Below are 24,559 nucleotides of genomic sequence, written 5' to 3'. Positions count from 1 at the left end.
ATTACAGTGACACAAATCATAAAAATAAAACTTATTTATTTTGGTCTCTTGTCAAGACAAGATCTAAAACTGATCTAAAACGGTAGAGATTAAGCCAAAGGAAGGTTGTATAACTCTTACTTTTATCTACAATCTTACTTTCTTTCAAATTTCACTACCTGGAGAATCTGACATCATGTAACTCACTCAGAACATGCGTTAGGGCTTCCCCTACCGTAAAACCTAACACCTAAAACAGGGATTGCTGTAAAACTCGTCAATAGCAGGGAAGTATTTTCTCGTGAACAGCAGGGAAAGAGTTAAGTGAAATCATTTATTAATTTGACGCACATCATAATACCGGCCATACATGTAAAACACAAATAATGTTCTTGATTTCGGTCACATCCAGTGGCCATCATCCTTGAACCAATCTCCATCATTATAAGCGCCAAATGCACAAATGGCCCAATTCGCGCCACAGATTGTCTAATCGCATCTTTGTATTGACTTCACATCTAAATCATTCACGCTTCAGCCGTGTCTGCTTACTTTACAGGCTCATGTGCGCGGCGTACACAACGTCTATAAGTACTGTAAAACAATTAATTGCAAACTTAAATCTAATTTGATTATTTGGTTTGGAATTGGTTGCTTTACATTTTTTGTGCGTTTAAATTAAACATTTTGCAAGATCTTAAAAATTTTCAACTTTTTGTTAATTTTCATTGGATTCAGCAATTGTGGAATTGTGAAAAACTGGAGGGTCTGATAGATTTATTGTAGGAAAAAAAGTAGCAATTTAAATGAGCATCTCCTCAGGATGGCCACAGGCCAAAATAACAAACTAAAGAATATTAATTCATTTTGAGAAAAATGTTGAAATAAAACATTGAGAATAAACTTAAAATATGTACATTTTAAATTTTGAAAAGAATGTTTCAAGAAAATGTTAAGAATAAACTCAGAGAATTCAGAGAAAAAATGTTGTTAAAATGTCTGTAAAGTAAATTAACTAAATAACTTGCGAATCTATAGGAAGCTTACCTTCCTCACTGAACAAAGTCAAAAGTAATGTAAATAAATAGGCAGGCCACCCCTACAAGCTCAAACTCTCAAAAAAGTTCCAAGCATACTTGGACATTTGGACAATATTAATGTTTGGTCATCGGCCGGAGTAGGGAAATCACTCCACTCCAAGCAACAGTCACAACAAAAATGAGCTCCTCGAACTCTGCCGGAAGTTTCATTTTATAGCTCTCTGTGACCAGTAGCCAATCAGAGCCTGGGCCACATTAACATGGGAGCCTATGGGATAACAAAAAACATCACAAGGCGGCAGGACAAAGGAAAAGGCACAATACAGTTCGCAACAAAAATAAATAAACTTTTGTCGTAACATTGTCTTTTATTATCCAGTTTTTTCAATGGAGTCTTTTCCATTATTGAGATACTGTATTTTATAGTGCAGCTATGATTACACAAATCTCGTTTTTTTTAACTGAAGACAGTCTAAGTGCATCAAAGCAAAGTGACAATGAATGAAAGTGTAGACTGAAGTTACTTGTTAAATTAAATTCCATTTCAACCAAAGCAAAATAAGACCTGAAATTCATTTAAAGCAAAAATCCAAACAAAAACAGTTCATTAATTGTTTTTTAAAGGGATTAGTGTTATCACGATACTGGAGTTCGGTACCAATCAATACTGAAATTTGAAAAGTCTATTTTCCAACTAAAATTTGAGTGCATTCTTAAACAGCGCAGATTTTCCATTGCATTCACATGCTCAACAGAAATGACTGTGATTGGCCATAAAGGTCATCAGTTAAGCAAACTCACCGCTGTTTACTGAGAGTGGCCACGGATACAGGGACACTGGAGTGTTTCAAAGCGCAAAGATTAGCTGGTTTTTCTATAAGCTGACATACGAGCGATCTGCTGATGAATCGTTGCTTTAAAATTCTCCAGTGTCCCTGTATTTGTGGTTACACGCAGAAACCACTGGTGAGTTCGTTGAACTGATGACCTTCAAGCCCAATCACAGTGTTTTCTGTTGAGCATGTGAACACAATGGCAAATCAGCGCTGTTTAAGATCATGCTCAATAGCGCGCAAATGTTAGCGGGAAATTTTCAAATTTCAGTATTGATTGGTGCCACATTCCAGTATCGAGACAACCCTAAAAGAGAAAGTTCACTCAAAAATGAAAATGTACACACTCTACGATGTTTCAAAATCTTCATTTCTGGCTTCTGTTGAACACAGAAGAAGATATTTTGAAGAATGCTGGAAACTGATAAACACTGACATCCATAGCAGGAAAAAACAAATACTATGGAAGTCAATGTTTTCCGACTTTCTTCAAAATAACTTCTTTTGTATTCACCAGAATAAAGAAAACAAAACTCATTTGGGAAAAAGTAAAGAATAAACGACAGAATCAGCTGTTTTGAGTGAACTATCCCTTTAAACTACTGAAACTGTATTGAGTTGAGCTCTTCAGACTAAAGCAGTATTTCCTAACCACGTTCCTGGAGGACCACCAGCTCTGCACATTTTCCTGTCTCCTTAAGCAAACACCTGATTCAGATCATCAGCTCATTAGCAGAGACTGAAAGACCTGTGATGGGTTTGATGAACAAAGGAGACATCCAAACATGCAGTGTTGGTGGTTCTCCAGGAGCGTGGTTGAGAATCACTGGACTAAAGGATAACATACATTGTAATTAACAGTCTTTATTTGCCAGCCAGCTGTTCGTAAAGTTTGGGCACATAGTTGTCCCACTCGGCCTGGAAGCAGGAGCCTGCGAGCGGAGCCCCGAGGCTGTATTTCTTGCGGAAGCTCTGGATCTTGAATTTTCCTCGGTTGTCTCCAGAGCGGTTGGTGAGGACTCGTTCAGTGCAGCTGATGTTCCCCGACTGCTCATAAACGAGCCACACGTAACGATGGAGACCTGCAGGAAACCAGATAGTTCAGATGTAACTGCTTTGTATTTGCTGATGGATCTATTTCGCCATTAGGACAATTATGATGTTATCGTCATCTTAAAGTACAGATGAAATCAAAACTAATATTGATTTTGTTAGTTTACAGTAGTTTTGCTAGTTTTGTGGTGAACTAGTCATCTGTGCATGCCGTTAAGAAAAACAAAATGTTTGCTACTTTAATCTGCCATTGAAATATGAAAATGCACTTCCTGTTTGTTTACGATAAAATTGTCAGACTACGCCTGTGTGAGGTAATGGGCATGGCTAACATACTTAACCACGCCCCTCCAACTGTCAATTTTGACAACAAACAGAAATGGTGATGTGGAGGAGTCTGATAGGTTGTAAAAAAGAGCATAGAATGACCAAGAAGCGACAATCTAGTGCATTTTGGGAAACAGTCACTAGATGGCGCGGTGGCCATTTTAGAATGAAAACTCTAATCCGCTTGTTAAGTGGTGACGTGTTTGTGACGTATGTAATACTGTTTCCAGGTCCAAGCCGCCACTCATTTGAGTGGAGAAATCATTCGTTTATGATCACGTTTTATTCCTATCACACATTAAAGTTAATTTTATATAGAATCGTAGTGTACACAACAATCTCTGGGCTTGCTGCAGAACAAATACCAAAAATTTAACATTTTATAAAAAAATAATGACTTTCTGGCCATAGGATATTAGGCATGGACCTATATGTTGAGATCAGGATTTTCGAAAGCCTTAAATCGCATTGTAAACGTTTATTATTACCATTTCATGAGTCTCCCCATTCGGTTGAATAGAGCACTTGGACCCGGAAGCCGCTTCGCGTGACGACAGACTTAACAAGCGGATAGGGCAACAGGCATATTATAAGTCTGTAAAATAAACTATTAAAAGTGCTGATGATTGTCATAGTAAGTGTTGTATTGTCGTCTTTCAGGTTGTATCTCAGCTTTAATGCACTTTTTAAAAAAATAAGTAAAAAACAAAGCAGCTGCTTGCCATCGAGACAGCAATAAGATCCAATGGACAGCCGATCGCTTTCACTCCAAAATGGCGGAATTCGGGACTGTTGCTGGGCGCTGGTGTTGCAATGGAACGTTCTATTGAGTGTCGCCTCTTGGTCATTCTAAGCTCTTTGGTTGTAATAACTCTCCCCAGACTCTTTTCCCCATCTTTCTGAAAGAAATGCCTACTTTACTACATCCAATCAGCTCGCAGTAGAAAAAAAAAACAAGCCACGCCTACTATTACCTCTTTTAATATTGCATTTCTCAAGGAATTGCTTCAGGCAATACAGAAAAAAAGAGTCAGCTTCTATATCATGCTGACTTTAAATCCTTGAAATATTGTATGTTGAAGTTTCGATTTTTAATAAAACGTATGTATTCTAACACCCACACTTGCAGACTTGACCACTTGAGAGCATTGTCTCAGGTCTGAAAAACGCCAGTGCACTTTACTGGAGCCCTATTCAAGACTAAGCATCCCCCACCCAAACATTTGTTCATCTTCTGGTATTTTAGAATAAATCCAGGAGCACTGTTGTGGGACGTGTTGTGTGAACATAATGGGTCTTTTTGTCTACGATCGGGTAAGAATTTCTTCAACATGTGCAGGAAACACATCATGTTAGTAGACATGTGGGTAACCGCAAGAGTGGCTAACAATGACAGGCCTTATATGCTACACAAAACAGCACTAATAGGATCATTAATAGAGCATATCACCTTCTACGAGGTCTTTAGACTTAAAATTTAATATAAGATTTGCAATCCTTAAAGTCTGTGTAAAATCAAAATTTGCAATGTTTCTTTTGTTAGCGCACATCGTTATACTTTAGGTGAAGTTAATCTACTGAAAAGCAGCATTTGTATTGGTCATTTTCTTTCTTTTTTTTTAGTGATCTTTTTTATTTTCTCAAAAAGGTTTTACAATTGCATCAGGTACATGTCAGAGATCACACATCTGAATACACTCACAAATATAAGCACAAATTCTGTACATCCACTTTCTCTTTCAGCAATATATGGTTTCCTTTTGTGCTCATGTACACTAATGTTACACTAATGAAAAAACAAAAATAATTAATTGTAATAAAAAACTAATAATAATTCAATTTAAAAAGGGAGGGGGACAATTAAGTAAAAATACATGAATAAATCAGTAAAATAAGATATACATACACATCAGCAACAAAACTATGTACATGTAGGGAGTGATCCGTCCGATTTTAGGTTAACAAAAAGGTTCAGGTCTATGGATCCATTTTTCCCAGAATGAAATAAATTGTTCCATTTTCTGATTTACAAATGTGGTCATTTGCTCCATTTTATAAATTTCTATTGTAATTTCTATCCACGCATTTAGGGTAGGACTTTTATGTGGCAACCTTTTTTTGTAATGCTCTTTTTGACAGCTACCAACAAAATATTCATTAGATATTTATCCATTCCTCAGGTATATGTCCAAAAAATAGAATTTTACAATCAATGGGTTGTTTTGGTCATTTTAAATCAAAATCTGACCATTTGCTTTAGTGTTTGGAGTGGCAGTCCTTCTCTGATGTCAGTTTGACAGCTTCAGCCACAATATTCACAATATGCCCCTTTAGTTTGCTATGTGGGAATGATGCCTAAAAAAAGCCCCGCCCCTACTCAATATTCTGTTTCAGTAGGAAGTACATCAACATACTAAACTAAAAGTCTCAACAACTTCTGATTCACGCCAACCTTAAAAATATAGTTTCTGTCAACTCATAGCAAAAAATAAAAAAATGTTGGCAATTCTTATTGTAATCAATCAACTGGGGAAATATTGTGATAACTTTTAGTTGTTTTTAGTTTGTTTTTATACCTTATTTTATAGCCTAAATGTGTAAACATCTCTTACAGTAGCACTGGCTAGCTTAAAATGACATGATATTATCTAATCTCTTACCAGTTCCCTTCGGGGGTCCTGCGCCAACATAGTCTGACATGACGCATCCACTGGAGACGTCATTACCTTTCACGTTGACCACAAGGAAGTGATGCCATTCCCTGAGATTAAACACAGCAATTAAAACAGATTAAGTATCCTGCCTCAAACATGTACAGATGAAGTCAGAATTATTAGCTCTCCTCTATATTTTTTCCCCCAATTTTTATTTAATAGAAAGATTTTTCAACACATTTCTAAACATTATAGTTTTAATACCTAATGTCTAATCACTGATTTATTTTATCTTTGCCCTGATGACAGCACATAATATTATACTAGATATTTTTCAAGACACTAGTATTCAGCTTAAAGTGACATTTAATGGCTAGGGTTATAGTAAGGGTAGGGTTAGGGTAAGTTAGGGTAATTAGGCAAGTCATGGATAAAAATATTGCTTAATAATATTGACCTTTAAAATGTTTTTAAAAAATTATCAATTATCCGAAATAAAACATATTAGACTTTTTCCAGGAGGTAAAACATTATAGGACATACTGTGAACATTTGCTCTGTTACACATCATTTGAAAAGGAAACAATAATTCACAGGAGGGCTAATAATTTTAACGTCAACTGTAAACTTTCTAGGGAGTCCTGAGAAAGTGTACAGTTTAGGATCTGATATGATGAATGGGACTGATCTGAAAACACACCGAAATTTGGGGTCTTTTCGGCTGGGTGCGTCTGGATCAGTCATGGCCAGCGTGTAGAGCTTACTCGGGTCACATCCTTCCCATTCAATAGATGTGGGCCGATTCTGCACCTGCAAAGTGAGTTTTACACTAAGCAAGAATACTATAATCTGAAATACTATAGATTATAATGCATAATGTTTTCCCAGAGATGGGTTGCGGCTGGAAGGGCATCCACTGCGTGAAAAACGTGCTGGATAAGTTGGCGGTTCATTCCGCTGTGGCAATCCCGGATTAATAAAGGGACTAAACTGAAAAGAAAATGAATGAATGATAATGCATAATGTAAATTTATAGATTTACAGTTAATAGATTTACAGTTAGCAGATCATTGGGATTTGCAGTCAAGCCTGAAATTATTTATACATACTCCTGGGGTGTAAATCATTTTGGGCTCAACTGTATATATTTTGATAATTGATAATGGCAATTTGATGCATTTGTACAGATAATTATGGAGACTGAACAAGAATATGGCCGAGAAAATTGTGGAATAATTTCAGGCTCACTATATATTTTGATAATTAATAATGCCGTTTTGCTGCATTGGTACAGATAATTATTGAGTATGAACAAGAATATGGTCAAAAAAGTGTATAATTAGATTAACTTCGATTTTATTTGATTAATTTTTATTGCACTTTAAGTAATGATCTGAAAAGTTAATTTAAATGTGGTCTTTCAATTACTGTGTGGTAAAAAAACTGTGTGCAAACAATTAGTTAATACAAACCAAATGTGGTTTATTATGTTCCACTTCAGTTGTTACATATGCATTTGTAATTATAAAACTTCATATATTCAATTGTTTATAATGCACCATAATTTGTAAGATTTTTAACTGAATCCCTGCATCATATATATACTGTAATCATGCAGAAAATAAACATGTAACTGTTGCATTTATATATCTACGTATATATATATAACATTATTATAATTATTTCCATATAAATAAATACATTTAACTTTATAAACACCTTTAAAATACATATTAGCTTGTAATTATTATTCAGTCAACTTCCAGAACTCTTTGCCCCATTTTATTATTTTTTTTATTATTATTATTGCTATGAAGGTCTCTGTTCTAATTCAGGCTTTGACCCATTAATTAGCATCTCTCTAATTTTGCATGAGGTAATGCAAAGTCAGGTCACGTGATCGTGGAATTTCTGGACAGATGCAACTTTTGCTGCATGCGACCGTTGTCCCCATTATATAACTACACACTGGCTGCATTCGTTTCAACGACCTTTAGTAAATTCAAATGCAACAAGAGCACATTTATACATTTAAATGATCAAAAATTTGTTAAAACAGTCGACCAGTTTTATTCCAAACATCAGCAAATCCTTTGTGAAGCATAGGCATCGCTAACGGGACGCCCTGGCCTATTTTCTACATGCGCGTTTTATGTTTCTCTGACCTGCGTGGGTGTGCACACTTTTCCCAGCGAGTCAATCTCCACAGAGTCATATTTGACAGTGAGAGGCTTTGCTGGCGGTTCCTCCACCTCTGTAAGCGCTAGAGAACCTGTCCATTCATTGATATCCACAGGCATGGTGACTCACGGCTGTTGTGCAAGAAGGGTTAAGAGATATAAACGCCGCTGTGCTGCAGATAAAGAAGAGCTTCTGTCTCCCCCTACAGTTTTGTTATGGTTTTTCACCGAACTCTGTAGCCGGTGGCACAGCCAATCATCTTGTAGCGACTGACCGTGCTCTTGATTTGGATTGGTCAAATGTCAACATTCTTTGCCCGCCTCTCATTTTGAGTGTTCGAATCATTTTCTGGAATCGGTTCTTTTGAACATTTTTGTGAACTTTTTTTGTACTTCACAGAGCAATTCAATACAATTTTATTTATATTGCACTTTAAAACAACAAAGTTGACCAAAATGGGAACGATAAAGGGTAAGTACTGTTACTTACATGTAGCAACGTTATATATAAAAGGGAAACAAAAGTGCAAAAACACAGAAGAATCAGAAGTTCATTAAGAATTTAAAGAAATTCCATGAAAAGCATGCACATATGTTTTGCAGTATTGATGGTTATTTGTTTGATAATATCTTACATTTAGAATAGTGATTTTTGAAGTATATATTTGGTTCTCTAATAACTATATATTTTACATATAACCTTTTGAATCATTATATTATTTCCATTTTTTTTTTGTTTTTCTTTTATCGATTGCGTTCATCGTGGGTAAAATAGTCTGCGTAATGATTAAAGTTTATTCAAACCGATTAAACACGATTGGTGTTGATACAGTCGTGTTGTATATTGTTTCATTTGAGTCATTTAAAAGATCCGATTCAAATGAAAAAGAATCTGACGCCGCTTACGTCGTACAGTCAGCTGAGGAGAACAAAATTAACACTTTATAAAGGGCTTTTTATTCTGTACTCGTTATTGTAGACGGCAAACATGCTAACCTATCTGTTAAGCTAGGTCATAGCAGATACGACGTTGTAAAATTTGTAACGGATGGTGAAACGTTCAGCCAGGCTTCTTTTGGGGCACCTATAACTCTGACAGGGGTCTTATCTTGTCGACAGTATGGCTGCCTTCAGTAGAGGCAGGCAGAGGGTGAAAACTCTCTGCTGTTTCAGGACTTTAATACTTTCAAGAAACTTTACAGGTAATACTTGTTAAATAACAAGAGATATTGTGGCAGTTACTTCGCCATATTATTTTTCTTAAGATGTCCGTACTCCTAATTTATTCCGAGAGACACACTACAGACAACTACTGTTTTGTTCTGCACCTGTCAAATTATATATCGTTGGTCTTTTTGGCTTTTCCTTACGCGTGTGTACCTCATGTGTACTTTGTCGCTCTCTATTTGTCCTTAAATTTTAGTTACAATTCATATTTAAAGAGACTGTATTGTTTATTAAAAACAAAACATTCCTGTAAACCTCCATTTCAACAGCACTTCCATAAGCCAGACTTTGTATTATTATCTAACGTTACATTCAGAAGGGTTTTAAAAGAGAAATCTGTTCATAATCTATTACATTTTGGCTATTCACTGTATTTTATGGAGTTATAACTCAACATACTATAATAAAAAATGATCTTGAGGAAATTGATGATTTTTTTTTTTTACCTAATGTCAAATTTTAATTTTTGTTCAAACGTTCTGTGTCAAACTTTATTTGTGTGTTAAAATTTCACTTACACATATTTTAAAAGTCTGTTTTGATAAAAACAGCATTTTAAAGTAAACCTTCACCTGAGCAGCCAAACTTTACAGTTTTATTATCTAATGTTACATTCTGAAGGTTTTTAAAAGAGGAAAACATTCATAATCACATTTTCTTCTGGCTGTTAGCAGTATTTTATGGAGTGAAAACTTAACATACCATAATAAATTTAAAAAAATTATCTTGAGGAAATTGAAAAAAGTAATATAAAGTTAATTGAAAACTTAATATTATGTTAAATTTGACTTTTTGGTCATTTTGGCTTTTCCTAAAGCGCTTTCCCCAACTGTTCTTTGTCACACTTAATTTGTGTGTTTAAATTTCAGTTACAACATATTTTAAAATGCTGTTTAATAAAAAGCTTTACAGTTTATTATTATCTAACATTACATTCTGAAGGGTTTTAAAAGAGGAATATATTCATAATCTATTACTTTCTGGGTGATAACATACCACAAATGGACTTTTGTGAAAATTGAAAAAAGAAACAAGTTTTTTTTTTTTTACTTTTGTGTTAGATTTTGTGTTAGAAATGTATTCATTTAGCACATAATTAAATATGCCTTATCTGCATGTTTAAAGTAGACTACTCTTTATTCCTCTGTGCAGGAAAATAGTAGCTAAACTATTAGCTAAAAAGCTAATTATTATGAACAGATTAATCTAAAAGTTTTAATATATTCATCCTGATCCCAGCAGGTAAATTTGATTATGATTTGGTGGTTATTGGTGGAGGCTCTGGAGGGTTGGCATGTTCAAAAGAAGGTACGAGTTTCCAATTGCTTCTCTTTTAAATTTACTCTTGTTTAAAATTACATTTAGCACAATGTTTCTTTTTTTTTTTTGGAAATGACATTTAACATTTTAACTTCACACTTTCATCATGCTTGACACTTTTTTTTTTTTTTTTTTTTTTTTTGATTACAGCTGCCCAGTTAGGACAGAAAGTTGCTGTCTTGGACTATGTTGAACCTTCACTCAAAGGTACATACAAACCCATTTACAATTGGCAACTTGTTTCTGGGATTGTATGTGTGCTTATTACGCTTATGATTACTCTGCTCTTAGGCACAAAGTGGGGTCTCGGTGGCACGTGTGTGAATGTCGGCTGTATTCCAAAGAAGCTTATGCATCAGGCAGCACTGCTTGGCACTGCTGTCAAAGATGCTAGGAAGTATGGCTGGCAAATCCCAGAAACCCTGTCACATGACTGGTGAGTTTCATGGAATTAGATATTAGAGGCATATCGTAGCATGACTGCATCTAGAAGTGCTGTGTTATTAAGCTGTTTATTTTTTTACGGGTAACACAAAAGAAGATATTTTGAAAAATGTTGGAAACCTATATCCATTGACTTCCATAACATTTACTTTATCCTACTATCCATTTAAATGTTTTTCAGCTTTCTTCAGAATATCTTATTTTGTGTTCAACATAAAACAAATAAACTCAGATTTGTAGACAATGTAGAAAATATAAATAGCAAGCACATTTTCGTTTTGGGGTGAACTATCCCTTTAAGATTTTGTTTCAAAAAGAACGTCCACCCAAAGATGAAAATGTTCTCACTATTTACTCTTCCGTAAGTTATTATACACATTTGTTAGTTTCTGTCTTTTGTTGAACACAAAGGAAGATCTTTTGAAGAAAGCTGAAAACCTGTAACCATTGACTTCCATATTGTTTGTTTTTTCTATTATGGAAATCAGTGCTTACAGGTTTTCAGTTTTCTTTAAAAGAAGACTCTAACAGGTTTGGAACAAGTGAAAGGTGAGTAAACGATGGCAGAAGTTTCATTTTTGGGTGAGCTATCTCTTTAAGTGACATAAATAGAACTTTTAAAAAATAAGGCACAACACCATCTTGTGGTGAAACACCAGATGTCTGATGGGTCAGTTGCAAAGTTCAGCAGTCACTGCACTAGAGGGCACTCCAGGTCAGATGAAGAGAGTTTTTACAGATATTCAGTGCTGGTCTCAAATACAACTTTGCATACAATTTATTTATTAGTGTTGAAGATGATTTAGTGTTCTCCATGTACACTTCTGAGATGATCCACTTGCACCAACTTTGAAAACGGCCTTCTCCATCTTGAACTAAACATGATTAGATTAAATCTATTTATTCAGTGTTTGTTTAAATGTGCTTTTGTTTCATTTTTATATATTTATCTACTCTTTCTGTTTTTTGATGTATTTTTTGTCAGGGAAGAAACTGAGCCAGAAACTGAGAATCTATTTTCTTTATTTTTTATTCTATTATTTGGACACATTTCAACTCTCCAACTCTCCCCATCCATCTGTTTAAGAATTTGTGTCGTTTTTGCTGCCTGTGATTTTTCGATTTGTAAATAGTTGGGTTTCTATGCACTGTATTTTTTGTCTCTTATTATTCACTACCGTTTTGTAAATAAAACGTACTTTATTGCAATTTGGTAGTCGTGATATACTCTTCCTCATTCATTGATATTATCTGTTTTCTTGTGCGTTTTATTTTAAAAGTAATGTTACTTTCCTCCCCCTTGACTCTCTACCTTTGAGATTGTAACAAAGGTGTTTATCTACAGTACATATCTGACGATGATGAATTTTGTTCTGATCTTTAATATGCTGTCAAATATAATAATTTAAATGGAATATAATAATTAATTTCCCTTAAACTTGATGTGTTTTTTACTATTTTTTTCATTATCTAAATAGAACATGTATTCTAATCAATTTCAGTCCTGCACCAGATTGTGCACTTTGTGCACAACATCTGCTAAATGACTGAATTTAAATGTAAATTTTAGCTTTTTATATTTGTTTTGCAGGCCAACAATGGCTGAGGCTGTCCAGAACCATGTTAGGTCTCTAAACTGGGGTCACAGAGTTCAACTACAAGACAAGTAAGTTTAACCATTAAAACAACATGAACATGAATCTTTTATGGTTTACAGTATATTTTTTAGATAAAGAGTAAATTGTCCCACTTTATATTAAGTGCCCTTAACTAATATGTACTTGCACTGCAATTCATTTCAATGTGCTTATTGAGTTATAACATGTGTTTATATTGTATTTATGTTTGATTACATACCTGCATGTAATTACGCCTTTTATTAATTTCTGCAAGTACATTTAAATTACACTGTTGACAATCCATTACACCCTACCCACACCACCAAACCATTTAACCCTACCTGTATCCCAACTTAATAGTACAAGAAGTGATCTGCAATAAGTTATGAACATGTAAAGTTTAATATATTCATTTAATTTATATTTTGACGCTAGCTTGATTCAAGTACATAGTAGTTAAGGGCACTCAATAAAAAGTGGGGCAGAGTAAACAGTGGGACATTTTGGGATGTTTCCTGTGCAAATATCTCAATTAATCCATATAATGTAACACTAACTTTTAATAAGAAAGTCAAATCAATTCACATCAAATCAGTAGACTTATGGGTCAGAAGAGGGGTTACAATCAGTGTAATCAATGTGGGGCTTCCAGCTCTTCCTGTAGGGTAAAACAAAATATTAGCATACTTAAAAAAAAAAAATCAGAATGTTTTGGAGCAAGAAATATGCAGATGTCGTCAAGCAGAATCTGTGTTTCCCTGTAGATCTCATTAGCCGTCTCTCTCTTTCAACATCTCAAGTAAATACAGTCTGAAGCACTGCAAAATGTGCCATCATGATAAATTGTCTGTATGGCTTTGAGGCAAACAGATGCGGTGATGTCATTTCCCAGAATGCCTCAAAAATGTCTTAATGTTAGAAAAGAAATGCCAGGTTGTGTTTCATCAAATTGCTAATCGTACGTCGCTATTATCGCTGCTCCAAAATATCAGAATTGTAATAACATCCTTAAAATACACACTTTTACAATGCCCTGTTTTTAATGATATGAAACAGCAGTTTTACCTTGAAATACTTTTTTTTGTAGAAATTGTAGAATTTTAATGATTATTATTGTCTGTATTTGTCTGTGTCATTCTAATTTTATAATTTAATAAAGTAAAGTTATTATTTCTATACGAGTATTAGAAGAATATGATTTTATTGTTTGTGGTGATATTTACTGCAAAAAATAATTGTATAATTTATTTTGGATTTTATTTTTAAGACTTTTTTTGTTGAAATTGTATAGTTTTTGTCAAAAGTGTATCTTAAAACAGTTTTAGGTTTTTATTTTATGTATTATTTATTGCTTATGCAGTTTTTATTGGTATAAACCTTTTTTATGGAAAAGTTTTGTTTATAAACCTTCAAACTTCGATCATATTTTGCCTTGAAATAACCTCTGAATTGATAAATTCTCTGTGTTTTATTGATGCTTTTGATTTTTCTTATATCTCCATGTGCAGAAATCTACTTTTTGTAAAACTGGTCATGGGCAATTATACAACCAGTTGGTAGATTTATTCATGTGTTGGTATCTCTCTGTCTAATATAACAGGAAGGTGAAATATTTAAATATGAAGGGCACTCTGCTGGATAAACACACTGTCAGAGCTGTAAATGCCCAAGGGAAGGAGGTACGATTTTAAATATACGGCAGCTTAATTTTTTTAAAAGGTGTTTTACCACCTACTGTATATGAATTGTTGTTTTCCTGTTTATCCTGTTTATAGATGACAGTGACCGCCAGAAACATTCTGTTAGCTACTGGTGGACGGCCAAAGTACCCTACACATGTAAGTGTGTGTGTGTGTGCGTGCGTGTGCGCGAGCACCAGTGCAGGCGGGCATCAGTGGGTGTTGTTTTTCCACTATGTGACCTTTTTCTGCTGATATTGTGTGTAGGAAAGATAATTTCCTCTTGTCTGACTTGGCCAATGTGATGCAGTTGATATTGTTCTTCCTCAGAATTGAAAGTCTGTTATTTGTCTTTGCTTTCATATCAGTTTAGGATAAAATATGTGAAGTATTACAAGATCAAAAGACAATAAAGCCTGGACCTAACATTTATATTTTTCAGATTTTGGTTAATGTGTTCAATCTATCAAAAATGAATATATTAATTAATTAATTGATTCATTTCCTTTTCGGCTTAGTCCTCTTATTCATCACCACATTGGAGTGAACCGTCAACTTATCCAGTATATGTTTTACACAGTTGATGCCTTTCCAGCTGCAACCCATCACTGGGAAACACCCATACACTCTTTTTCACACACATACACTACGGCCAATTTAGCTTACCCAATTCACCTATACCACATGTCTTTGGGCTTATGGGGAAAACTGGAGCACCTGGAGGAAACCCACGCGAACATGTGGAGAACATGCAAACTCAGGGCTCGACCGAGCAACCATCTTACTGTGAGGCGACAGCGCTACACACTGCGCCCCCGTCCTGCCAAAATGAATATATTGCTGACAAAAAGTATTATTTTTTCAGGGCAGGTAATGTTTACAATTACAGGGTCCGTGGAGCCTTAAAAAGTATTAAAAACCGATAAATTAATTTAGAGAAATATAGGGCTACTAAAAAGTATTCAAAGTCTTAAATTTTATTTTACATGGTATTAAATTTTGTATCGTTTTTGATTATACAATATATTGGTGCATTATAAAGTTTGCCTGAATTTAATCTGCGAACATGGGGATGCTATGTAGTTTTTGAAATCGATAAAATCCGAAGATCCTGCTAAATTTGACATCACACTGCTTTGTTAGCCACTTTAACACATACAGACCTTTCCACATATCTAAATATTCAATTATGTGTTGTAATAATTTACTTTAATTTATGCGTGTGATTTCAGTTTTTTTTTTTTTTTTTTCAGGTCCCAGGTGCCATGGAGTTTGGGATCACAAGTGATGATATTTTCTGGCTCAAAGAGTCTCCCAAAAAAACGTGAGTGACTTTAATATCATGACCAGCTCTTTCTTGTGGCCACAGAGACATTTTCAGCCATTAAATCTGATTACAGGGCATGCATCGCTTTTTTGTGTGTGTTTTTAAACACCATCTTCCTGTCATGAGAGGCTGCTTCACCTGTTGTTTTGCTCATTCATTTAAGTGTGCATGTCATGTTTAGCCAGCTGTGTTTATCTGCAAGTAAATGAAATTTACACTCAGTTTCCACAGGGTTTTTAAAAAGTCAAAACAACATATATTTATTCTTAAAATTTTGAATTTAAATTCCTTAAAACGGAAATGTTGTGTTATGTTGTGCAATATTTTTTTCATTTGGCTACTGAACAAACCATTGTTATACAGTACAATTACCCTTACTTGACTAATTAACCTGGTTAAGCCTTTAAATTGCACTTTAAACTGAATATTAGTATCTAGAAAAATGTCTAGTAATATATTAATCACTGTCATCATGACAATGATAAAAGAAATCAGTTATTAAAAATGAAGTATTAAAACTATTAAGCTAAAAATAATAAAGCATAAATAATAATTAATAAATGTGTTGGAAAAAATCTTCTCTCCGTTAAACAGAAATTCGGGAAAAAATATACAGGGATTTCCAGAATTCATGGAACAAGACAAGTTCTTTCATCAAAGATACTCGTGTAATATTTTCAGATGTTTACTGCCGTTTTCTCTTTATGTAGTCAGTCACGCTAGTGGCCACGTCCTCTCAGGCAGGTGATGTTGTTTTGCTGTCGAGCTGTCAGCTGTACAGGTGCGATTTCAGACTCTTGTTGCCAGTAAGATTGTTCATCCTGTGGAAGTGGCAAGACCTTGGTGACTGACGGGCATGAGCAGAGCCGCTGGCACGCATGCCTGAGAGAGCCAAAGAGAAGCTTTTACATGAACTTGAGCATTCGATTGTCCACCAGACACAGCAAAGCATCTGTCAGAGCTGATGACACACCGCACGCTTTAGAGACTGTACCAAATGATGCATTCAGTCTGATATCAACCCTTGGGCTCATAATGTAAGACGTCAGTGTTGATCATAACATGTTTTGTAGGAAACCGGTAACTATTTACCCTGTGGTTCAGGTTAAAGCTACACGGTACTTGGAAAATATGCGATATTGCTGTTGAGTATTGTGATTATTTCTTGCGATATATCGTTTCTCTACAGAAAAGCTGTTTTTATTAGCTTTAAAAAATGTTCCTGTAATGATCATACAAAAAAGGGGTAATAATGGAAATGTTTCTGATCTAAAAATGTTTGTGATCAGGAAAAAACTGTTATGGTGCAAATATTTTGATAATAGGAATGAATGAAAACCTTGTTATTGGCTGTTTTCATTTTCCTCTCATCTCTGCTTCTGTCATTAGTATTTATGTTTTAGCTTTAGGTTCACCTTCTTGCCAGTAGCAGGAAAGCACCTACTGAATATGCAGGTTTAAAGATTTTCGGTTTCGACCCAGAATTTAAATTTTAGTGCATTCCCTAATAAAAAAAAAATACTATATAAGATTAGCCACAGCCATATCACCCTGCAGCCCAAGACCGGTTACTCACTGAAGCTAAGCAGGGCTGAGCCTGTTCAGTTCCTGGATAGGAGACCACATGGGAAACCTAGGTTGCTGTTGGAAGTGGTGTTAGTAAGGCCAGCAGGGGGCACTCAACCTGTGGTCTGTGTGAGTCCTAATGCCCCAGTAAAGTGAAGTGGACACTATACTGTCAGTGAGTGCCTTCTTTCGGATGAGACTTTAAGCCAATGTGATTCTCTGTGGTCATTAAAAATCCCATGACACTTCTCTCGTAAAGAGTAGGGGTATAACCCCATGTGTACTGGCCAAATACCCTCCATCTGCCCTTATATCCTTACATCGGCCCTCATGGCCCTCCAAATGGCCCTTCCCATTCATCCCCATCTACTGAATTGGCTCTATCACTGTTTCTCCACACCACCTATAGCTGGTGTGTGCAGAGTGCACTGGCGCAGTTGTCCTGTGGCTGTCCTCTCATCATCCAAGTTGATGCTGCACCCTAACCCTCATCCCCCCCGCCCCCTCATGATTGTGAAGCGCTTTGAGTCTATTTCCATACACAATAAATGCGCTATATAAATGCACAAAAAAAATACTATTAATTATTGTGACATTGATAATTTTTTTATATTGTTCATTTTTTTCAATATCGGTAGCCCTGCACTCATGAAATGAAAGGAGGCTCAGTGTGGGCACACATCATGAACTTGCTGATTTTATCATGCTCAGGGGTATGTGTTTGGACTGTGGGAGAAACCCCACACAGAAATGCTCACTGGCCCAGCTGTAAGGCGATAGTGCTTACCACATAGCCACCATCCTGCCCCCTTTTCAGTTGTATTATTTAATAAAAAGTACATGTTAAAGTTAAATTGTTACAAAATTTTTTGATTGTTTTATAGAAAGCATGCAAAGTGTCTACTAGATTAGGTTAAATAATGTTCCATTATTATTCAACATGTATTTATTTATCTCTAAAAAACAACACCTATTCTGATATATTTTATTCAGACATACAAATAATTGATCATATATTATTTTTTTATATTTTCAAATATTTAAAAACTAGATGTTTTAAAACTACACCCACTATGCATTAGTATTTCTGGGCTGCACTGTGATTTTTTTTTTTTTTTTTTTAAGTTTAGCCTTTTAATATGGCATAAAATGTCTATGGTATGTTAACTGTTGTAAAATACATTTTAGTTTGTAAAACATGGTTAAACTTACTTTAAATAAATAAATACATAAACACATTTTAATAAATAGATTTGAATGATATTGTTAGGGTTTTCTCCTGCATGGTCAATAGAGGCAAATGTAATTGCTACTAATTACATGCTGTTATATGTTAATATGTTAATGCAGATTTATCATCAAATAATCTAATCAGTATTACAAGAACAAAAAAAGACATATTTGCTGTTTGATAAAACTTGTTTAAATAAGCTGAAACAACACAATTATTGAGGTTTTTTGGGGTGCTGGACAACTTATCTCTTGTGCACTGTTCAAATGTACTCTCCTTTTGTTAAGTTCGGGATGAAAAGATCCACTGAATTTAAATTGCTGTAAAAAGGCATCAGATAAATACTTTTCTTACATTTTTTTGAAACAGAACAGAAATCTGTTAAGCAACCTCAGTCCTGATCAGAATATGACGTATTTTCAATATAAAAAGTAATTGCGGATTAGATTTTTTTAACCTTTTATCACAGTCTTGGACATGTAAACGATAAGTAAAAGCCTTGGCTTTGATGCATGGTTAGATTTTCATTTGTTCTCCCTAATTTACTGTTGGTAGCTGTTTTTGACCCATTGACACTATGACCACATTTGATGGTGCATAAATGCACAGTCTCTGTTTTTGTTTACTCCATGTTAGTTCTAAGAGCTGCGATGCATTTTTAGGTTTTCCTAGAAACATTGTAAAGTGCGTAAAGGTCACACTCGCATACACACAATAATTTGCTGTTATACTCCATAAAAAATCCAGAAACTAATCCCCTTTTTTTTTTTGCACAGACCTATCTAAAGGATTAATGGTGCCAATTGATGATCAACAGTAAAACTGACAAATTGTACCTTTTCCCAACAGGGAAAACCACCAACAATCAAAAATGCATGATTGTATGGTGTCATGGCTTTGTAATTAAAAAAATGGGATTAATGGAAGTCAATGGGGCAAAAACTGCCACCAGCAGTAAATTAGGGAGAAAAAAAATGAAAATCATTAAAAAACAATGCATCAAAGGCAATAGAGTTTCACATGTCCAGGACTGTGATAAAAGGGGAAAAAGTCTAGTCCACAATTACACTACTTTTTAGATTGAAAATACATAATTTTGTGTGTGTTCTTTTTCTTCAAATCAGTGAAACCATTTATGTATTTGGCAACTAGAGAGGTAAAATTCTGTAATCTTCTGAGCAATTTAATAGTTTTGATAAGGACTGAGGTTAATAACCAGATTTATGCAAAAGAATTGAAAAATAATGAAGCACTTCCTCAAAATATGTCAAAAAGATTTGTCAGCAAAAATCATTCTGCTAGCTGAAACACAGAAAAAGTTCTGGCCAAGCAGTGTTTCCTCTAGGATTTTTTCCAGCTGTGGTGGCAGGCCTTTTTTTTTTACACAGATCTACCAACTACCTGTGGCGTTATTTCAATGACAAATGTCGTGAGCGCATTTATGTAATAGCCTACAAGAATGCGAATTTCTTTGCTTGCGCGCCGATTTCCTCTGCTCGTGCACAAAACTTCTTGCACGCCTCCTCAAATATACTGCTGAAGTGCAATTTAGTGTGTTTATATAACATGTGTCTTCAACATTTATTAGATTTGCTGGGAATATTTATGAATGTCTCCAATAGACCTATAGAGCGGCATTAATGCGTCCTGAAGTAAAGTAAAACGTCTATACGTCGTGTTTGCTGGCCTCGCGCATCACCCACCTGTCAGTCAGTCAGCATGTAACCTTAATGGGTTAAACAAATGATGCACAGCACTACTATGGTTACAGAAAATTTGCGCTGTTATAATTCACTTACCTTATAATACGTTTTGGTGCAATTATCATCGGCTATTAAAAAAAACAAAACAAAAAGCAAGAGTGAATGTTTTGAATTAAAAGCTGTAATGTAGCGGTGGCAGGATCAATTTTGGCATGGCGCCACGCCATTGAAGAATAAATGTAGTGGAAACCCTGCCAAATTAAGACTCAAAATCACCCCAAAGTGGATGAAAACATCCCAAACAGTACATAAGGGTTAGTTGTTTTACCCATTTAACTTAATTCCTTCGTGTTGTCTCAACACAGACTGATTGCATTTTTTATATTGTGCTTCACTTTATGATGGACCACACATACTGTGGAACACAAATGACATAAAATAAATGCATTTAGTTCCCATAATCCTCCATTAGGCATTGTATATGAAAAGGAATGTCCCTTATACTAACCCAGACAGCATTTTAGTCTAGTTTCCTGATGATCAGACATGTTGCACTATGACAGGTGGAAGCTCAGGGATGCGTCTGGTTGATAAAACGACAGAAAAGAGGTCTGCGACTTTGCTCCTAATCCCTCAATAAGCTTCCGCACAAAAGAGCAGTAAGTGCAGATGTGCATTAGCAGTGTGGTGCACTGAATGCGTGTGATGTTGCACTGCTGTAAGTGGGTGTCACTCAGCAGGACTGTGTCGGGACATCCAGGAGGATTAGACCTTGTGTTAACAATTAGACTTCACCATGACCATGAATCTCAGGGCGGATTAAAGCAGGATACACTCATCGACCACACACATTGTGTCTTTGTTCATTGTGTTTTCTCTCTCTCTTTGCTTTTGGTTCAAATCAAAAAGTGTGTGTTTTTATCTAGTCTGATTGGTTGGTATCATTTTACAAATTGTTGGGTAGTACAGAGTTACCAGTTTCTGTAGTTAAATGAATTTACTTGTCCACTGAAATAGTAAAACTTCTCATGAAACCCCCTCGTTTCAGCAGGGTGTTTTCACACCTCTACTTTGGAAAAAGTCAGAAAAGTGGGCGTGTCCACCTCTGTTTAGGGGGGAGTGTCAGAGGAAGAAAAGAGGCTTGGTGTGGGAGTGTCTATTTGGGCGCGCTGAATTTCAGAGTCAAAACACACACCCACAGCGGACAATGTGACTGTGTTTACATGGACATCTGTTGTCGAATTATTTGCCAAATTATTAAATGGTGGACTTTAACTGCAGTTTGGCTCTTTCATTCAGGGAATTCATTCATGCCCCTCCCGGCAAGCGTGATATTTGATTCGAGGATCTGCTCTAAGCGTGTATTTTTCATGCAATGTTTGATACGGCGCGGCGAATGAGAGAAAAAAAAACTCAGCATTTCCCAGAAACTTAGATGCACACGGCAGGTAGCGTCAAAAAGCCGCGTGTGTTATTCCGGTCACAAAATCCAACACGAGGTTATAGTTTGGTTGTAACTGTTAGTGCTAACTTGTTTACACTGGTGCAATAGTTTGTTTGATACGAATAAAATACGAACTGAATAAACAAAGAGCACTGGTCGCTCACTTACCAAATCTGTAGAGACAGGACAATCACCAGCAACTAGAGCCGCGTCTTTATTTAGAGGAGACTACAAGCGAATCCAGATCTCAGCGTTTGCAGATGAGAACAGCTCTCAGGTAAACAATAATCCTCCTTGGACACGTAAGTTATTGTTGTCGCGCGTCGCGTACACTGTAATCCACACGTGAGTCTGCGCTCTCACAGAGAGAAAATGAAAACAAAACTTAACGGCAGCAAACAATAAAAGCAACACTTCACGCTTGTTTTGCCAACACAACGTGGCGTCTCTGCCGTCTACACTCTGACAGCAATGAATATTAATGAAGTTGCACAAAAGAGTGCGCTGATTGGTTTGAACCAAGCCTTACTCATGCATTAATGCAACACACTGTAAGACGTAATAAGACTCACTCTGGTACAGACGCCCAGTCTGCACGCTGGAATACAGGCTATTATGTCATGACCGTGACGCAGCTTCAAAAATTCGTTTCAAACTGGAAGTACGAATTTGCTTGAAATAACGCAAAAACAACCAATTTACACTTTTTAGTGAAATATAGATGTCCTAATAGTGTTTTTAGCAGTGTGGGACACATATACGACTGTCAACAGCTTAAAAAATGTGTTTTGGTGTTTCGTGACCCTAAGTGTAATTTAATTACACTTGCTTATAATATACTTGCATATATACTGTAGATCAGTGTTTCTCAACCACGTTCCTGGAGGACCCCCAGCTCTTTACATTTTCCATGTCTTCTTTATCACACACACCTGATTCAGATCGTCAGCTCATTACTGAAAGACCTGTTATAGGTATGACAGACAAAAACATGCAGTGTTGGTGGTCCTCCAGGAACTTGGATGAGAAACACAGGATGCTAATTTAGGCTGATAACTTGATATAACTTAACTTGTTAGGAAAACTTAACTAAGAATGATAACTTCACCATGTCCAAGAATCTCAGGGCAGATTAAAGCAGGATACACGCATTTACCACACATTTGTTCATTCTGTTTTCTCTCTCTTTGCTTTTAGTTCAAGTCAAATAGTGTGTTTTTATCTCTTAAGATTGTTTGGTATGATGTTACACAGTGTTGAGTAGTGCATAACCAGTTACTGTATTTAATTTATTCACTTTTCCACAAAATTAGTAATGTAAGGGATGACTTTTAATTTTAGTTCGTTTTAATTACAGTTATATTATTCTTGCATAAATACTGTAAATGAATTAAAAAGTTCTGCATAAATCAATTTAGAAAAACAAATGAATAGTATTTTTTATTATACAAATATATTTAGCAGTTTTTCAGCAAAATAAAATTTACCAGCATTTATCAAGGCAATTGCGTATACTTGAGAAAAGATGAATTGTGAAATTTGTTCATAATATATGGTATAAATTTAAAGAAACATGGTAATCTTATATATATTTTGTTTTCAGATATTTTGCATAATTAAATTTCAGCTGAAGAAGGATATTTTATTGGACAATTGTACATGCTTGAATAATGAAATATTTATATCTAATGTCAGTACATGTAAGGAATATGGTGGCTTTTGAAAATGTTTTTATATTTATTTATAAGCTGAAGAAGGATAGATTTATTTGACAAGTTTACATTGTTAGATCACACTTTTCACACCAGATAAATAAGATCTAACCTCGGACACAGATCCTGTCAGAAAGTGTCTGTTTCTCTGGGCATCCACACAACAAGCTGGAGCCGCTCAATACCCAAACCTGTTAACTAGTAATCAACTGAGCTAACAGTCTCCTATCAATATAGGAGTTGACTGAAAAAGTCAGAGAGGAGCAGAAGCAGGAGACAAAGTAATGATGATAAAGAAAGGGCAGAGCTTTTTGAACATCTTTGTTGCACATGATTCAGTGCTAAGACTTCGCCTGAGCAGGATAAACTCAACAAGTGTTATTATTATACCACAAGCAACAGCAATGGACAATTCCTGCTTCACAATATTGTCCAGTTACAATAAAGAAATGGAGACATTCACTTATCTCTTACTCTAGAAAACAAGTGTCACTTGAATCCACACAGTCGAGAGTATAACGATATAGAAAAATTAAATAATAATGAAGCAATAATTATATGAAATAAAATAGTAATTATACAATATTAAAACATAAAAAATGACAAATAATAATCAATATAATGATATAATGATGATTATTTTAATGACTAATGATCATATGATGAGATAAAATAATGAAATAAAGAATTAATGAATATAAACAAATGTAAATAAAACACAACACAAATGAATAATTGCTTTCTTGAAACGACACACAAGTTTGCTACAAGGATTTTCAGATATTTAGTTCGATTCATCAACATACCCAAGAAACAATCAAATTTTTATTTTCAATATCAATTTATGTATAAAATTGTATGAAATCGGGTGTTATTTGAAAGGTTTTGATACATGTGGTGGTAATTATATAAATTTTAGTCAAACAAAAACATTTATTTTTGTTTAAACTAATGAAAAAGTCAAGCATTTAATTTCTGTTGTCTATGCCTTGCTTATATCTTGTGGCTAATTAATGATTCTTGTTGTCGTCACGTAACATTATTGTTAATGTTGCTCATTTGTGATCTCATTAATTGCGGATTTCTTTGTATTTCAGGTTGATCATTGGTGCAAGCTGTATCCTTTAAAGCTGATGACTCTATCACAGGGCTAAATGGCTGTAAAGCTATTATATAAAGTCTTAATTCACCTCTTACGCAATTTCAGATCTTAAAGGGATA

At 35.1% G+C, this 24,559-nt stretch overlaps 2 protein-coding genes across 18 annotated transcripts in view; one reads left to right on the top strand and one right to left on the bottom strand.

Moving 5' to 3' along the window:
- Window positions 1–1,367: 1,367 nt before the first annotated feature.
- Window positions 1,368–8,233, bottom strand: pebp1 (phosphatidylethanolamine binding protein 1). 16 transcript variants are annotated; one of them, XR_015490080.1, is made up of 6 exons: window positions 8,052–8,226; window positions 6,587–6,696; window positions 5,893–5,993; window positions 2,680–2,934; window positions 1,971–2,511; window positions 1,368–1,856 (listed from the first exon to the last, which is right to left on the bottom strand). XR_015490080.1 is itself a non-coding variant. In XM_087251621.1 (5 exons), the coding sequence occupies exons 1-4, from the start codon at window positions 8,184–8,186 to the stop codon at window positions 2,717–2,719; spliced, it is 564 nt and encodes a 187-aa protein (XP_087107747.1). In that variant the 5' UTR covers window positions 8,187–8,226; the 3' UTR covers window positions 1,368–2,511; window positions 2,680–2,716. The 16 variants fall into 16 exon arrangements, 4 of the variants coding, with proteins under 4 accessions (XP_087107747.1, NP_998488.1, XP_087107749.1 ...); XR_015490082.1 differs by having other exon boundaries at window positions 1,368–1,766; window positions 2,051–2,511; XR_015490084.1 differs by having other exon boundaries at window positions 1,368–1,686; window positions 2,456–2,511.
- Window positions 8,234–8,934: 701 nt separating this feature from the next.
- Window positions 8,935–24,559, top strand: part of txnrd2.2 (thioredoxin reductase 2, tandem duplicate 2) — a 47,233-nt gene continuing 31,608 nt past the window's right edge. The window contains 9 exon segments of one of the 2 annotated variants that reach the window (NM_001353394.2): window positions 8,935–9,268; window positions 10,536–10,601; window positions 10,764–10,820; window positions 10,905–11,049; window positions 12,649–12,723; window positions 14,277–14,355; window positions 14,452–14,514; window positions 15,609–15,679; window positions 24,436–24,455. In NM_001353394.2, the coding sequence (NP_001340323.1) occupies window positions 9,187–9,268; window positions 10,536–10,601; window positions 10,764–10,820; window positions 10,905–11,049; window positions 12,649–12,723; window positions 14,277–14,355; window positions 14,452–14,514; window positions 15,609–15,679; window positions 24,436–24,455 (658 nt within the window). In that variant the 5' untranslated portion in view covers window positions 8,935–9,186. 2 annotated transcript variants of the gene reach the window in all.

Source organism: Danio rerio, chromosome 5, assembly GCF_052040795.2.
Source record: "Danio rerio strain M-AB ecotype USA chromosome 5, GRCz13ab, whole genome shotgun sequence".
Lineage (NCBI taxonomy): Eukaryota > Metazoa > Chordata > Actinopteri > Cypriniformes > Danionidae > Danio > Danio rerio.
This window is presented reverse-complemented; position numbering and strand designations above follow the sequence as displayed.

Coding starts and splice junctions, on each gene's coding strand:
- pebp1 (NM_213323.2), bottom strand. CDS start 8,186: ATGCCTGTGGATATCAATGAATGGACAGGTTCTCTAGCGCTTACAGAG. Junction 6,697..8,051: donor AAGTGTGCACACCCACGCAG/GTCAGAGAAACA, acceptor CTCACTTTGCAG/GTGCAGAATCGGCCCACATC. Junction 2,935..5,892: donor AGGACCCCCGAAGGGAACTG/GTAAGAGATTAG, acceptor GGTTTCCTGCAG/GTCTCCATCGTTACGTGTGG.